This window comes from Oryctolagus cuniculus, chromosome X (assembly GCF_964237555.1).
Source record: "Oryctolagus cuniculus chromosome X, mOryCun1.1, whole genome shotgun sequence".
Taxonomy (NCBI): domain Eukaryota; kingdom Metazoa; phylum Chordata; class Mammalia; order Lagomorpha; family Leporidae; genus Oryctolagus; species Oryctolagus cuniculus.
The window spans coordinates 73,217,128-73,233,078 of record NC_091453.1 but is presented as its reverse complement, the minus strand read 5'-3'; the positions used below and the strand labels follow the sequence as shown (position 1 = coordinate 73,233,078).

Below are 15,951 nucleotides of genomic sequence, written 5' to 3'. Positions count from 1 at the left end.
AGTTACACATAAATATAACAGGTTCAGTTCTTGCTTTCATCACCCCTCTGGTTACTGCGCTCAGACTCTAGCTCTTTCCTCAAACTTCTCCTATCCCCATAATATATGCCAAAAGTTCTGAAAAGACACACAGGCAAAGCGCTTCTCCTAGGGCTAAAAATCCACATTATACCTACCTTGGAGCTTTTAATCCAGGACCCTACTTCATCATCTGCTTTCTCTGTCACTTTCCCTAAAAAGAAAGGACACAAATTAAGATTCCCAAAAGAACGACAAAATATTTATTTTGAGATTTGAGAATGATGGGAAACCTAAGTAATGGGGATTGGACCCTCATCAGAGTCTTCTGGGAAATCGGAAGCTCCATCCCCTGCTGAACCTCGGAGCTTTTCCAACTTAGCAATCAATTCTTTCGCGGGATTGAAGACGCCATTGGTCTGCTGGTCGCAGATATAGCAGCGCGGGGTGGTGCGGAAATGCTGCAGCGCACACTTCTCGCAGAAATAATGCCTGCACTTGGTGACAACCGGGTTTTGGAAGGTCTGGCGGCAGATGAAACACTTGAATGGTATTTCCTCATCATCGCTTCCTACTTCATAATTTTCGTCCTCATAGACACCATAGCGACCCTCATCAAGCTCACGTTCAATCTGCCACCCATGCTTGTAATCGGAACGGTCATGGAGGAATTTGCAGCTGTCTCCGAAGCCGCAGAAACCAGTCTCCTTGTAGTCCTTACAGATGTCAGGCTGGTAATCCCAGCGCACGGTGGCTCGCAGGTGCTCGGGCGCTCGGATGGGGCCCTTCCTCACCATCCCGGAGGAGGCATTGCCCATAGATGTATCCTTGGGCTTCATGTACTTCTGGTAGTTATTGATTCCCCGGTAGATCTTGTCATCCTCCTTGCCCCTCAGCTCTTCCTGTATCTTCTGGCTGCGCTCGAAGATGGCTTGCGCGTCACGCTCCTTCTCTGTGTCGAGCTCGTAGACAGCCGTCGCTCCCATATCCTCCGGCCCCACCGGTTTCGCTGAGCGGGTGGATTTGTAGACCACTCCGAGAGTCTCGGGCTCATTTCCCTGTTCCTCCTCCTCACTACTCAGGTGGCCATAGGATACTTTTTGTTTACCACTGCCACGGGTCTTCTGTATCATCGGATTGTGGGCCGCCCGCTTCTTCTCCGGTCGCACCACAGTGCTGCCTTCGTCGCTACTGCTACCGCTTTCCCCGGACTCCGGGTTGCAGATCGGGCGCTTTCTGCGGCCTGCAGCTCCTTTCCGCCCACGCTTTTTGAATAGGAAGGTGCACACCTGGTCCGTACTCTTCCCGGGAGAAAGTTGCTCCGCCATTTTGGAGTCTTGAGTTCCGAAACGGCCGCGGCGTCCCAGGTCTCACGAGAACTCTTTACGTCTGCACGTCGCGCGCTCCGTAGCCAATCGGAGCAAAAGAGGCTGGTGAAATACAGTCGCGAAGGCGAGAGCGCCGGCGCCAGCCACTCTTGAGCCCTGCCGGACTCCGTGGCTTCCTTCGGGGTGCGTGGCTCCGCCCCTTTGTGGGCTGCGCGGGGCTTACCGGGAAGAAAACGAAGTCCCGGTCACCTTTAGAGACCTGAAAGTAGGGTTTTGGCTTAGGTAGCGGTACCGAGATGTGGTTCGAGATTCTGCCTGGAGTCGCCATTATGGCCGTGTGTTTGAGTATCCCCGGAGTGGCCACCGCGTACATTAACAAGTTCACTAACGGGCGCAAGGTAAGGCGGCTTCCCCCGCCCCGGGAACAGGCCTTCCCTAGACGGGGGTGGGGCACCAGCAGTTAAGATGCGGAGCCTGTTCCCGAGGTTGGGAATACGAAAATCGGCCCTCCGCTTCGTGTTGTTGAAAAGCGGAGACTTGCGGAACAAAGTCGCACAGAAAGCACATCCTGCTGTCGCGGGTGAAGGGTGCGGTGTGGGAGAGAGTAGCAGTTCGGGAACTTGAAATGTGGATTACAAGAGGTCTGCAGCAAACTCGTAGGCAGAGGGACTCGGGCTGGTGTTGTTGTGACCCAGATTTCTGATCTTTGCTGCTCGATTTTGGTTTTAATTTCTCACATGAACATCGCTATAGCTTCTGGTTCTTTCCTACCAATAATCCCCCCTTGGGCTTTTTTATTCTTCACTTTCTCTCGCAAGCCTTTAGGAATTTACTGGGAGATCCTGTTTCTCACATCAAGATTTAAATTTTACTCTTTTCGTAGTCCTTCACAACATCTCTAGAGAACAGTTAGACTTGATTGCCTTTTGGCTTTGTGAGTGCCCTTTGCGTATAATCTACCGTTATTTCTTAGAGTTCCAAAAGGCAAGTTAAGCGTTTCTTTAAAAAAAAGGGGGGGGCGGGTAAGAAGAGAAACCTCAGTGGTGTTGTTTAAAATAGAAAGGGTAAGAAGTCAGGATTACCAACCTAAATTTATTGGTCTGATTTTATTTAGGACATTCTGGTTTTGTATTTTTTAAAAAATATTTATTTTTATTTTGAAAGTCAGAGTTACAAAGAGAGAGGAGAGGCAGAGAGAGAGAGAGGTCTTCCATCCAATGGTTCACTCCCTGATTGGCCGCAACGGCCGGAGCTTGGCCGATCGGAAGCCAGGAGCTTCTTCCGAGTCTCCCACGCTGGTGCAGGGGCCCAAGGACTTGGGCCGTCTTCTGCTTTCCCAGGCCATAGCAGAGAGCTGGATCAGAACAGGAGCAGCCAGGACTAGAACTGGCACCCATATGGGATGCCAGTGCTTCAGGCCAGGGTGTTAACCCACTGCGCCACAGCGCTGACCCCTGGTTTTGTATTGTTAGCATGGCTTTTATTTAAGTGATTATTGCATTTTTCTAGAATGTCACTTTTTAAAAGTCCTAATATCCATCTTTTGGATCACTTATCTTCAACTGCAATAATAATTGTCTGTCTTTTATTTGAAGGAAAAAAGGATTGCTCATTTTCAGTATCAGTGGAGTTTGATGCAAAGAGATAAGCGCATCTCTGGAGTTAATCGTCACTATGTCGCTAAGGTAAGATGACTTTGATGCTAGCCTTTTGCTAATGTTGTGGGTTCTGGTAATTCCTTGTTAAGGTCATAGAGTGCTAATTTAATTTGTGTTTTCTTCTAATGAGGTTGAATAACTTTTTGTATTTAGTGATCGTTTGTATTTCCTGTTCTATAGTCTGTTTATCTCCTTTATTCTCTTGCACCACCCCCTCCCTTTTTATTTAAAGATTTATTTGAAAGTCTGAGTTAGAAGGAAAGACAGATCTTTTGTCAGCTGGTTCTCTCCCCAAATGGCCACAGTGGCCTGGCAGGCTGAAGCCAGGAGCCCAGCACTCCATCCGGTTCTCCCACAGGTGACAGGAGCCCAACCACTTGAGCCACCCTCTGCTTCTTTTCCAGCTGTGTTAGGTGGGAAGAAGAGCAGCAGGGAGTCAAACCCATACTCATATGGCAAGTTAACTTGCTGCACAACATATATGCTGGTCCCTCTCTTGCCCTTTTGATTTGTAGTTCTTCATGTGTTTTGGATTTTAGCTATTTAATGTGGTAAATATTTTTCCTAGTCTGCTGTTTGCCTTTACTTTATGCTGTTTTTCATCAGAAAATTGTTTTTCATTTTGATGTTTAGTTTATCATGTTTTATCTTTCTAGATTCTGGGTTTTATGTTTTCTTTACAAAGTCCATTCCTGCTCAAGACTATAAATATATTGTTCAATTTCTCCAAACACTGTTTTTTTTGTTTGTTTGTTTGTTTTTTTTTTTTTTTTTTTTTTTTTTTTTTTTTTTTTAGCATTTAGTTCTTTGGTCTATCCACAAGTCAGTTTGGGATATAATGTGGGGCAAAGATTTAACTTTAATATTTTCCAAGTGGTAGCCAGTTGTCACAATTACCTAATTATAGAACAATCGTTTTTTTTTTTTTTTGAAACACTAGTCAACTAAATTTCCATATATTCATGGTGTGTGTCACAGATGTACTCTTCTGTACTCCGTTAGTCTGCACCAGTACCACATTTAGAGAATTATAACTTTTTTTAAAGATTTATTTATTTGAAAGGCAGAGTTACACAGAGAGAGAAGGAGAGACAGAGAGAGGTCTTCCATCTGCTGGTTCACTCCCTGATTGGCAGCAACGGCCAGAGCTGCACTGATCTGAAGCCAGGAGCTTCTTCTGGGTCTCCCATTCGGGTATAGGGGCCCAAGGACTTGGGCCATCTTCTGTGGCTTTCCCAGGCCATAGCAGAAAGCTAGATTGGAAGTGAAGCAGCCGGGACTCGAACTGGTGCCTGTACGGGATGCTGGCACTGCAGGTATTGGCTTTACTGCTTTGTCACAGCGCCAGCCCCAAGAATTATAATTTTACATGTAATTGGTTCATATGAAATTATAGTTTATGTAGATCAAATATGGCCAAGTAGCATTTTTTTTAAAGATTTATTTTATTTACTTTAAAGAGTTACCTAGAGAGAGGTAGAGAGAGAGATCTTCCATCCACTGGTTCACTCCCCAAATGACTGTAGTGGCTGGGGCTGGGCCAAGCCCAAGCCAGGAGCCAGGAGCTTCATTCAGGTCTGCCACGTGGGTGTAGGGACTCAAGCATTTGGGTCATCTTGTGCTGCTTTCCCAAGGGTATTAGCAGGGAGCTGGATCGGAAGTGGAGCAGCCAGGACTTGAACCAGTTGCCATACGGGATGCCAGCATCACAGGTGGCTACTTAGTCCATTATGCCACAGTGGCAGCCCTAGTAGTAGCATTTTCATATGGCTCAATCTAATGGTACATTTTTATATCTTGTAATTCATTTTCATAATTTTTTGAAAAAAAATTATTTGAGAGACAGAGAGACAGTGCTTCCATCTGCTGGTTCACCCTTACAATGCTTGCAATGGTTTGGCTGGACTGTGCTGGGCTGAGGCCGGGAAATGGGAACTGAATCCTGGTCTCCCATGTGGCTGACAGGAACCCAGTCACTTGAGCCATCACTGCTCCCTCCTAAGGTCTTCATTGGCATTTTTTTTAAAATAAGGTTTGTTTATTTATTTGAAAGGTCGGGTTACAGAGAGAGAGGGAGACACAGAGAGAGATCTTCTATCTGGTTCCTCACTCCCCAAATGGCCACAGTGGCCAGAGCTATGCTGAACTGAAGCCAGGAGTCAGAATTCAGGAGCTTCATATTGATTTCCCAAGTGGGTGCAGAGGCTCAAGTACTTGGGCAATCTTCTGCTTTCCCAGGTGCATTAGCAGGGAGCTGGATCAGAAGTGGAGCAGCCAGGGCTTGAACTGGCACCCGTATGGGATGCCAGCTTCATAGGTGGCAGTTTAACCTGCTTTGCCACAATGCTGGCCCCACTCAACTAGAATCTTAGTAGACAAAACATTTGCCCCTCAAAAAATGTTTACTTTAAAAAAAATCTTTTGGGGCCAACACTGTGGCGTAGTAGGTAAAGCCTCTGCCTGCAGTGCTAGCGTCCCATATGGGCAGGTGCTGGTTCAAGTCTTGGCTGCTCCACTTCTGATCCTGCTCTCTGCTATGGCCTGGGAAAGCAGTAGAAGATGGCCCAAGTCCTTGGGCCCCTGCACTCACGTCTGCCTCAGCCTCTCTGTAACTGCCTTTCAAAAAAAAAAAAAAAAAACTAGAACAATAAAAAAATCTTATTAAAAAATTTATTTTGAGAAGCAGAAAGAGAGATGGAAACCCCCCAGCCACTGGTTTGTTCCCCAAAAGCCTGGGAGGCAAGAACTCGATCCAGTTCTGCATGGATGGCAGGGACCCAAGTACTTGAGCTGTTGCCTCTTGCAGCCCATGGTCCATGTTAGCAGGAAGCTGGAATCAGGAGCAGAGCTGAGACTCCACCCAGACACTCTGATAGAAGATGTGGGCATTCTGAGTTTAGTCTTAATTGATGTGCCAAATGCCCATCCCAGTTATGTTTTCATATCTTATTGCTCATTTATTCTTCACTGCAAATAGGTAAATATTGTCTCCATTTTATAGATGAGAAAGCAGAGGTTCCGAGTGATTAAATAACATTATAAGGATTCATCCTAAGTTATCTCCCTCTCAGTGCTGTTTGTGAATCTAACCTAATGGCTGTGGTGGTAGACAGTAGTCCTCCCTTGTCTGTGGTTTCACTTTGCACAGTTTCAGTTGCCCGCTATCAGCTGCAATCTGAAAATATTAATGGAAAGTTCCAGAAATAAGTTATTTAAAACTTAGGCGTTTTCTTTTACAGTACATTATAGGTTGCTCTATTTTATTATTACTGTTAATCTCTTACTGTGCCTAATTTATGAATTAAGCTTCATCATAGGTATGTTATGTATAGGGAAAAATACTGTATATACAGCATGGTGCTGTCTGTGGTTTCAGGTATTCACTGAGGGTCTTAGAACAGATCCTTCCTGAATGAGAGGGGGACTCTTTTATCTGGTTACCTAGAGTTGTGTTTGTCCAAGTATGGTTCAAGGATAGCTATGAGAATTACCAGACATGTGAAATAAAATGAGGGTTTTTAAGAGGTAACTCCTAGGAATATGTAATTGTAACTTCTCTCAAGATGATTATCTTGCAGTAGTAAATGAAATAGCTAAACTGTTATTTTAATACCTAGAGGAAATGTCATCACTGATTAATATTTTAGTTGACAGTATTTGGTTGTGAACTGAGTCTTTTAAATAAATAGTGTACTGTTTATAGGGCAAGTGTTCTGGAGTTTGGAACCCTAGACTAGAATTCTGTTACTTCCTTGCTGACTTAAGCAAGTGACCTCTCTGAGCCCATGTCCTCAATCTTACAAAATATGGGATGGGGATAATAGTATCTACCACATGTGGGCTGTTATCTTATAGAATAGATTCCGCTTTATTCTCTCATTGAAGGTGCTATATATAAGGAGGATTCTGGTGGAAAATAGTTGTTCTGACTGGGTGGGGGAAGGGCCTTTTTATAAACAGTTATATATTTGAAAGAAATGTGGGATATAAACACACTTCCTTTAGTAACAGAGTGCTATTTGGAAATGAAAACATCTTGAATGGCAAATTCTCATGTTCTTTTTTTAAACTTTTTTTCAGGGTTTGGAGAACATTGATTAAAGAAGCATTTTCCTGATTGATGAAAAATAACTCATTTATGGTCATCTACCCCTGTTAGAAGGTTGTGTAATGTATTATGTAACATGCAATGTGTTATATAGTACTTAATAAAAGTTAATTGAAAAAAATCAAAAACATTTCTTTATTTTTTTAGAGTATTTATTTATTTATTTGAAAGTTAGAGAGGAGAGACAGAGAGATCTTCCATCCACTGGTTCACTCCTAGGTGGCTGCAATGACCAGGGATGAACCAGGCCAAAGCCTGGAGCCAGGAGCTTCATCAGGATCTCCCATGTGGGTAGCAGGGGCCCAGGTATTTGGGCCATCTTCCTTTGCTTTCCCAGGTACATTAGCAGAGAGCTGGATGGGAAGTGGAGCAACCGAGACTTGAGCTGCTGCCCATATGGGATGCTGGCATTGCAGGTGTTGGCTTTACCCACTATACCACAATGCTAGTCTTAAAGCATTTCTTTTTTGAAGTTTACTACAAGGTCCAGCATCATGGTACAGCTGGTTAAGCCACTGCCTGTGATGTTCTGGCTGTTCCACTTCCAGTTCAGCTTCCTGCTGCTGCACTTGGGAAAGCAGTGGAAGATGGCCCAAGTATTGGGCCCCTGCACCAGTGTGGGAGACCTGCATGAAGCTCCTGGCTTCGGCCTGGCCCAGCCCTGGCTGTTGGGGCCATTTGAGGTTTGAACAAGCAGATGGAAGATTTCTCCCTCTTTCTCTATAACTCTGCCTTTCAAATAAATAAATCTTAAAAAAAGTGTACTTCAAAACAAAACAAAAGTGTGCTTCAGAAGATGAAGTGGTTTACCCAATCTAGTTTTGTCACTTAAAAAGGGAGGCAACTGGGGCCAGCGCTGTGGCATAGTGGGCTAAAGCCTCCACCTACAGCACCAGCATCCCATATGGGCACTGGTTCGTATCCTGGCTGCTCCCCTTCTGATCCAGCTCTCTGTTGCGGCCTGGGAAAGCAATGGAACATCGCACAAGTGCTTGGGCCCCTGAACCTAAGTGGGAGACCCGGAAGAAGCTCCTGGCTCCTGGCTTTGGATAGGTCCAGCTCCAGCTATTGCAACTGTTTGGGGAGTGAACTAGCGGATGGAAGACCCTGTCTGTAGCTCTACCTCTGAAGTAAATGAATAAATCTTTAAAAAAGAAAAGGCAGCTGAGGTTTGCAAAATTAGACATAATGTACACCAAGCATCTATCTCTGTGCCTGACATGTAATACTTCAAAGATGGTAGTTGCTACCATTGTAATAGATATTAATATATCACAAAAACATTGTTTCTTTAGAGATAACTAAGAAAATACAGGAAAAGTAGTATTTTTTCCTATTTCCTTTCTGGAATGGATCCTATAGTATTTAAAATTCTAGTTAGGACACTTTTACAACTGACACTGCATCTTCAAATTTTATGCATTCTGTGTGGTATCTAACATAATATGCACCTAAGCATTGATTTTTGTCTCAATATAGAGCACATCAGCAATCAAGTGCTTTATTAAAATGAGTGAATATGCGTTGACCGCTTAGAGCTGCACATTTAGTATTAAAGGTAACTAAATAGTGCTTGCTTTGTCAGCAGATATACTGAAAAAAAAAAATTACCAAATTGGGGCTAGTGCAGCAGGTTAGGCTGCCGCCTGTGATGAAGGCATCACATATGAGCACTGGTTCAAGTCCCAGCTGCTCCACTTGTGATCCAGCTTCCTGCTAATGTGCCTAGGAAAGCAGTGGAGGATGGTGCAAGTGTTTGGGTGCCTGCCTCCCTTGTTTAATACCCAGATGGAGTTCCTTGCTCCTGTCTGCAGCCTTGACCAGACCTGCCTGTTGTGGGCATATGGGGAGTGAACCAGTGGATGGAAGGTCTCATTCTGTCTGTTTGTCCTGAGTCTACCTTTCAAATAAATCTTTTTTTTTTTTAAATGGTAACCAAATAATAGGAAGATCTGAAAGGTGTAACTACTGTCTAGGCAGTGATATGCCGTGTGTGTACAGTCGCATCATAGATGGCATCGGGGCCTCCAGATGAGAACACTAAACTTTTTCATCTCAATCTTGTATCCAGTTTAATATCTGATCTAATGATGATTTTAACTATACTGTGTGTGATTTCCACTGATCTCATTTTGCAGAATAGGGCTCACAGAAGGAAGTTGGTGGTATTCCCACTTAGAGTAATAGTCTGTGTTGTGCCACCCTATGAGAGTATGCCAAAGCTATCACTAGGATTACAGCCTGTAGTCATTGCTTTACAGCCCTCATTTATTTAATTAATAGTTAGGAGAATTATTCCTGGAAAGGACAAAAGAGGGTGAGTAGTACAGGTAGGGAGTTTTGGATATAGACTGACAATATTAATAAATCTATTACTGAATCTATTGTTTTAGTTTCTGTCACTTGTTCACTTTGCCTGTAGGTGGGGATTATCCAATGAGTTGAACTTCTTAGACAAATGTCAGGTCTGTATAGCTGGGGGCTATAATGTGACAGGATTCAAATTTTTTCACCTCTCCTTTTTATATGAGAATGCTGTGAAATTGAGCTTTGTTTTTGTACTTTACTGCCATGGAGTGACCAGATTAAAACATTCAGATGCAAGATGATGATTGTGTGGTATGTGGCCTGGGTTTCTCTTGATTGTGAAAACAATTATGAGTTTTTTTTTTTTGTTTTTTTTTTTGAGGCAGAGAGAATGCTTCTGTCTGCTGGTTCACTCACCAAATGCCTGCAGTGGCTGGGGCTGGGTCTCCTAGGTGAGTGGCAGCGCCCCCACTAGAAGCATCACCTGCTGCCTCCTAGGGTGAGCATTATCAGGGAGTTGGAATTGAGAGTGTGGCCAGGACTTGAACCCAGGCACTCTGATACGGTGGTGGCCCAAGTGGTAGCTTAGCTGCTAGTCCAAACACCTGCCTCTACAAGTGTTTTCTTACGGCAATTCTAATAGATGTGGTTAAGCCACTGACCTCACATCCTTCTATCACCTGTTAAGGAAAACAATGCCACTTTTTAAAAATTTTTAATTAATATAAAGAACCAATCTCATGTATTCATAGGTACTTTTTCTTTAAAGATTTATTTATTTGAAAGAGTTACACAGGGAGGTGAGGCAGAGAGAGAGGTCTTCCATCTAATGGTTCACTCCCCAATTGGCCGCAACAGCCAGAGCTGCGCCGATCTGAAGCCAGGAGCCAGGAGCTTCTTCCAGGTCTCCCATGTGGGTGCAGGGGCCCGAGGAGTTGGACCATCTTCTACTGCTTTCCCAGGCCATAGCAGAGAGCTGGATCAGAACAGGAGCAGCCAGGTCGCGAACAGGCGCCCACATGGGATACCGGCACTTCAGGCCAGGGCATTAACCTGTTGCGCCACAGCACCAGCCTCCATAGGTACTATTCTAAGAAGGTAACTATACTTCGCTCCCTCACTCTTTCCTTCCCTCAATCCCCCCTTTCCTTTCTTTTTTTCTTCAATTTTTGCAAAAACATAGTTTCAATCCACTCTATAATCACAGGATTAATGCATCACTAACCATAATATTCAACAAGTATAAAATAGAAATACCACAGTTCTACAGGAGTATAAACAAGGGCTAAGAACCACAATTAAATTATACCTTTGCAAAAATTAATGAAAAGGGAAGGAAGGAGGTGGATAGGAAGAGCAAGGGGTTGGGAGGGAAGTATGGTTATCTTAGAGCTGTACCTATGAAATGCATGAAATCTGTTCTCTTTATATTAATAGAAATTTAAAAAGAAAAAAATTAGCTATTCAGGGTTTCTTATGTTTCCATATAAATTTTAGCATTGGTTTTTCTAGATCTGAGAAGAATGTCCTTGGTATTTTTATTGGGATTGCATTGCAAATTGCTTTGGCAAATATGGACATTTGATGATACTAATTCTTCAATTCTATGAACATGGAAGATTTTTCCATTTTTTGTATCTTCTATTACTTTAAGGTTTTATAATTTTCATTGTAGAGATCTTTCACATCCTTGGTTAAATTTATTCCAAGGTATTTAATTTTTTTTTCTCTAGCTGTTGCAAATGGTACTGATTGCTTTTTTAAAAAGATTTATTTTTATTTTAAAGGTAGAGTTAGGGAGAGGCAGAGCGAACTCTTCCATCTGCTGATTTACTCCCCAAGTGCCCAGTGGCTAGGGCTGAGCCAGGCTAGTGGTTAGGGCTAGGCCAGGCTAAGCTAGGAGCCTGAAACTCCATCGGGGTCTCCCACATGGGTGGCAGAGACCCAAGTACTTGGGCCATCTTCTGCAGTCTTCTCAGGCACATTAGCAGAGAGTTGGATCGGAAGCAGAGCTGTTGAGACTTGAACTGGTGCCCCAGTGTGGGATGCCGGTTTTGCAAGCAGCTGTTTAACTTGCTGCATCACAATTCCATCCCCTCGTTTGGTTTTATTATTTTTAAGGTTTAAAAATGAATGCCATCGTCACATAGCTCAGAAATCCAACAATGTAAGGGATGTGGTAAAAAGACTTGCTCCAATCCCCAGCCCTGCACCTGCGCCACCATCTTATGCACATACATGTACAAACATGTTTTCTGTCTTCCTTTTGTATGCAACAGTAGCATCTGACACATAGCGTCCACCTTTATGCCACTTGTTTGGAAGAGCAGTTTTTGTTTGAGTAAATGCTACATACCAGGCCCTACCCTGCAGGATGTCACAGTCAGAGGGAGCAATGAGTCTGCAGAAGGAGCACAGAGGTGGGCCTTGACTCAGCACTGAGTTGGGGGTGGGCAGGAAGGAAAGGCTTAGGTAAGTTTCTGGATGAAGTCTTCGCTAAGCCAAGTCTTGAAGTTTGGGTAGTTTATAAGACAACTTGGGGGAGAATGTTGCAAGTAGGGAGCACGAGGGTGGGGATACAAAGGAGCAGAACCAGAGCGAAGAGTGCAAAGGCAGGGAGTAAAGGGAGCGACCAGGACCCTGAACATTGAAGGGCACTGTATGGTTTCACCAAGTGTTGGAATTTCTCCTGAAGGCAATTGGGAGCCTGTGCAGGGCGGGAAGCAGACAAATGATGTAGCTTGCATACATCTGCCAGGCTGCTCTGCACTGGTGGGTTTAAAGCAGAGGTTTTCTCAATGGACCAGTTTGCCACTCCTTACCCCCACCCCAGGACACATTGGAATGTCTGAAGACATTCTCCTGTCACTGGAGAGGGAGGTGTTGCTGCCATCTAGTGGACAGAAGCTGGCAATGCTTCTAAACGTCATGCACTGGAGAGCTCTCCAGGAGAGTGATGTGCTTCAGGTTGAGAAGGCACGGAACAAACTGTTTTTGTCCCAAACAGATCAAGTGAGTTGTGGAGACACATAATGTTAGGAGCAACTTCATGTCAGGAGGCTCCATTACCTGTGGACTGTGGGACCTTCAGTGTATCACAACACGGATTTGAGCCTCACTTCTTCCATGTTGCAAGTGAAGGTAGTATATGCTATACTTGCATCCTTGGGTATCATGAAATCATAGATAAAGTACTTCAGTAGTTTATAAGTGACCAGCCCTGCACACATGGAAGGGGCCACTGCTGCATTGTGAGCACCCTTTTCTCAGCTCTGCAGCCCACTCCTGGATCTCCCAAAGGCACTCCTTCCCCCTTTTTAAAAATGATTTTATTTATTTATTTGAGAAGTAGACTTACAGAAAGAAAGAGAGAGAGGTCTTCCATCTGCTGGTTCACTTCCCAGATGGCCGCAACGGCTGGAGCTGAGCCAATCTGAAGCCAGGAGCCAGGAACTTCCTCTGGGTCTCCCATGTGGGTGCAGGGCCCCAAGGACTTGGGCCATCTTCTTCTGCTTCCCCAGGCCATAGCAGAGAGCTGGATTAGAAGAGGAGCAGCCTGGACTTGAACTGGTGCCCATATAGGATTTCAGCACCATAGGTGGAGGCTTAGCCCACTACGCCACAGTACTGGTCCTGGAATGACCCTTGACCTTAGTTTTTGATTCCCTGTTACAGTGGTCATAGTGAGGGAGTCTCAGCTCTGCAAATGAACATAACAGACAGCATGAACTTCAATGAAGAGATCAGTTTTTCTGAAAGCAGAAATAAAAATGCAGATTCATGCCATTGTGAGACTCCAGTGTCTGGTTACCCCCTCAACTCTTGCTGCTGCTTTTCTTCTAGATGAAGATAAGGGGCGGGGAATGAGAGTTAAACATCCTTTGTTTTCAAGATTCTATATTGGATACTTTTTTCAATTTTTTTAAAGATTTATTATTTATTTGAAAGGCAGAGTTACAGACAGTGGAGACAGAGAAAAAGATCTTCCATCCGCTGGTTCACTCCCCAGCTGGCTGCAATGGCCAGAGCTGGGCTGATCTGAAGCCAGGAGCCAGGAGACTCTTCCTGGTCTCCCATGCTGGTGCAGGGGCCCAAGGACTTGGGGCATCTTCCACTGATTTCCCAGGCCATTAGCAGAGAGCTGGATCGGAAGAGGAACAGCCGGGACACAAATCGGCACCCATATGGGATGCCGGCGCCTTGGGCTGATGTTTAACCTTACTGGGCCACAGCGCTGGCCCCCATATTGGATACTTCTGTGACCTAGGACTCAAATTATTCTGCAGTACTTTTGTGAGAAACAAGACACATGAACAATTATGGGTTTTTTGTACTCCATGTTAATGTATATGCAGATTTTAGGTATCTAAAGAGACTAGCACTCAGCTTATTGGTTTGAGTCTCTCTGTGTTTGTACAATGAAACCTCCGCATACTCCTGACCAAATATTGGTGTTGGAGGTTTGCATGCTCTGGAGTATTCTTTGGGGGGATGTGTTCTTTCTTTGCTTTCCACAGGAAAATGGAGCAGGTTTTTGTGGCCTACAGAACCCTGGACCTGGAGTTGAGAATGTTCTTATGAACTTCACTTTTTGATGCACTTTTGATAAAAGAAGGAAATTCCATGAGGAATAAATCCTGTGCTATGTTTATATAATCTTTAATTTTAAAGGATTTCTTTGGCATATTTGTGTACCCTCTGAGTTCTATGCTGTTATCTGTAAAACATCTGTCCCCCTCCCCAAAGACTTTTCTGCAATGAAGATCCAAATAGCTGCTTTTGGGATTTCTACAAATCTTGGTTCAGGATTAGAGACATAATTGTTATTTTTGGAGAATCACTGGAAAGATGGCTCAGTAGATCTTGTGTAAACCCATGTGACTGTTGCCTTATTATTTTGAACACATTTTGTATCAGCTGTTGATTTAGTTCTTGGTAGGTACCTTCCTCAGTTCCAGAAAACATGGAGACTAATTATATTTGAGCTACCCAGTGGACAGTTAATCAAATCTACAAATAAGTATGCAATTTTGATTATGACCCAAACAGCTATAATCTCAAAGGCAATAGAAAGAAGGTAGGGAAGACACTGGTAACACTGGGCATTACTGCACTAAGAAAGCAAAAGTATTTTCCATGCACTTATGAGTTTCTTTGGTAAACCATGCCTGTCCTTCTGTAAGCACCTGCCATATGGCTGGAGAGTGTCACTCAGCAGATAGATTTCCTTCTAAGCCCACTATTGTGGATTCGTTTCTGAGAGGAAGAACATGGTGGGGGCAGGAGTCGCGGAGTCGGGTGAAAGCAGGCCTGAGGTAAGCAAGCTGCAGACTCGTTTATTTCAGTTGCTACAGCAGCTTATCTGGCAGCCAATCTGGTCAAGGTAACCAATCACACCCTGTTGCCAGGCAGTTTCTGTTGCCAGCAGCCATCTTGGCATGGCCTTCTCATTCCACCACACACTATACTCTTTTTTTCTAGAGGCCTGAGAACAGCCCAGCCCCTCTCCTACCCCGAAACTTGCTGTTCTCTCTTACCTCTAAGAACTTAGTATTTGGGGTTCAGTTAGGCCTCTAAGATGACCTTGGATTTTGCATCCAATGCCTATAAAAAGAGCCCATTGTAGTTATGATTATGGACTGAATATCAACTCATCATCATCAGAAATGCAACCATCCAGGAAGAGCTTTGCCATTGTATTTTAGTTCTGGGCCAGGCACTATTGAATGAGGCACTCAGGCTCAAGGATGGCTGCAGTGTTCTGAGAGGTCTTTGTGATGACCATGACTCTCAGGGATCCATCTGCCTGGAGCTTAGCAGCACAGTATTTGGGTCTGTGGCCTTTACTGTTGGAGAAGATGAGACTCATCTTGAAAAAGACCCTCGGCTCATATTGTTAGCAGAGATGGGTGGGATAGGTTCTTGTCTTCACACAAGAAAGAATTCAGACATGAGTCAGAGAATAGTGGTAAGCAAGGTAGCAAGGTTGAATGGGGTAGGGCATCCGTCAGAACAGATGGGCATCTCTCCAGACAGAATCTGAGAGTACCCAGTCACTCAGACTAGGGAAAGCAAGGTCTAATGGAGAGAATACACCCTACAAGCCAGGCAGATGGCACAGGAGAGAGCTGAGAGGTGGAGCGTGCAGTCTGTATTCAGACTGGGGCTTACAAGGGAAAGGGGTCCAGTTCTTCCCCCCGTTTCTCCTTCCAATCCACCAGGACAAAGGGTTTGCTGAATGTGCATTAGGTGAAATTCCTCCCAAGGGTTCACTACTCAGTGCTGTCAGACCAGGGAGCCCACCTGGCTCTGGCAGAGGAGCTTCCCCTAGGGTGCCTGCCTTGGAGGAAGGATGTAAAGTTTTAATCTCTAGGGGCTAGTGCTGTGGCGTAGCGGGTACAGCTGCTGCCTTCAGTGCAGGCATCCCATATGTGCACCAGCTTGAGACCTGGCTGCTCCACTTCTATCCAGCTCTCTGCTATGGTCTGGGAACGCAGTGGAAGATGGCCCAAGCACTTGGGCCCCTGCACCT

At 44.5% G+C, this 15,951-nt stretch overlaps 1 protein-coding gene and 1 long non-coding RNA gene across 2 annotated transcripts; one reads left to right on the top strand and one right to left on the bottom strand.

Annotated features, from left to right (window-relative positions):
- Nucleotides 1–252: 252 nt before the first annotated feature.
- RNF113A (ring finger protein 113A) lies at nucleotides 253–1,435 on the bottom strand. The gene has a single exon (XM_002720127.5). The coding sequence runs from the start codon at nucleotides 1,344–1,346 to the stop codon at nucleotides 312–314; it is 1,035 nt and encodes a 344-aa protein (XP_002720173.1). The 5' UTR covers nucleotides 1,347–1,435; the 3' UTR covers nucleotides 253–311.
- On the top strand, nucleotides 1,436–7,240 carry NDUFA1 (NADH:ubiquinone oxidoreductase subunit A1). Its single transcript, XR_519529.4, has 3 exons — nucleotides 1,436–1,744; nucleotides 2,942–3,031; nucleotides 7,085–7,240. It is a non-coding gene; the product is annotated as an NADH:ubiquinone oxidoreductase subunit A1 (long non-coding RNA).
- Nucleotides 7,241–15,951: the final 8,711 nt, after the last annotated feature.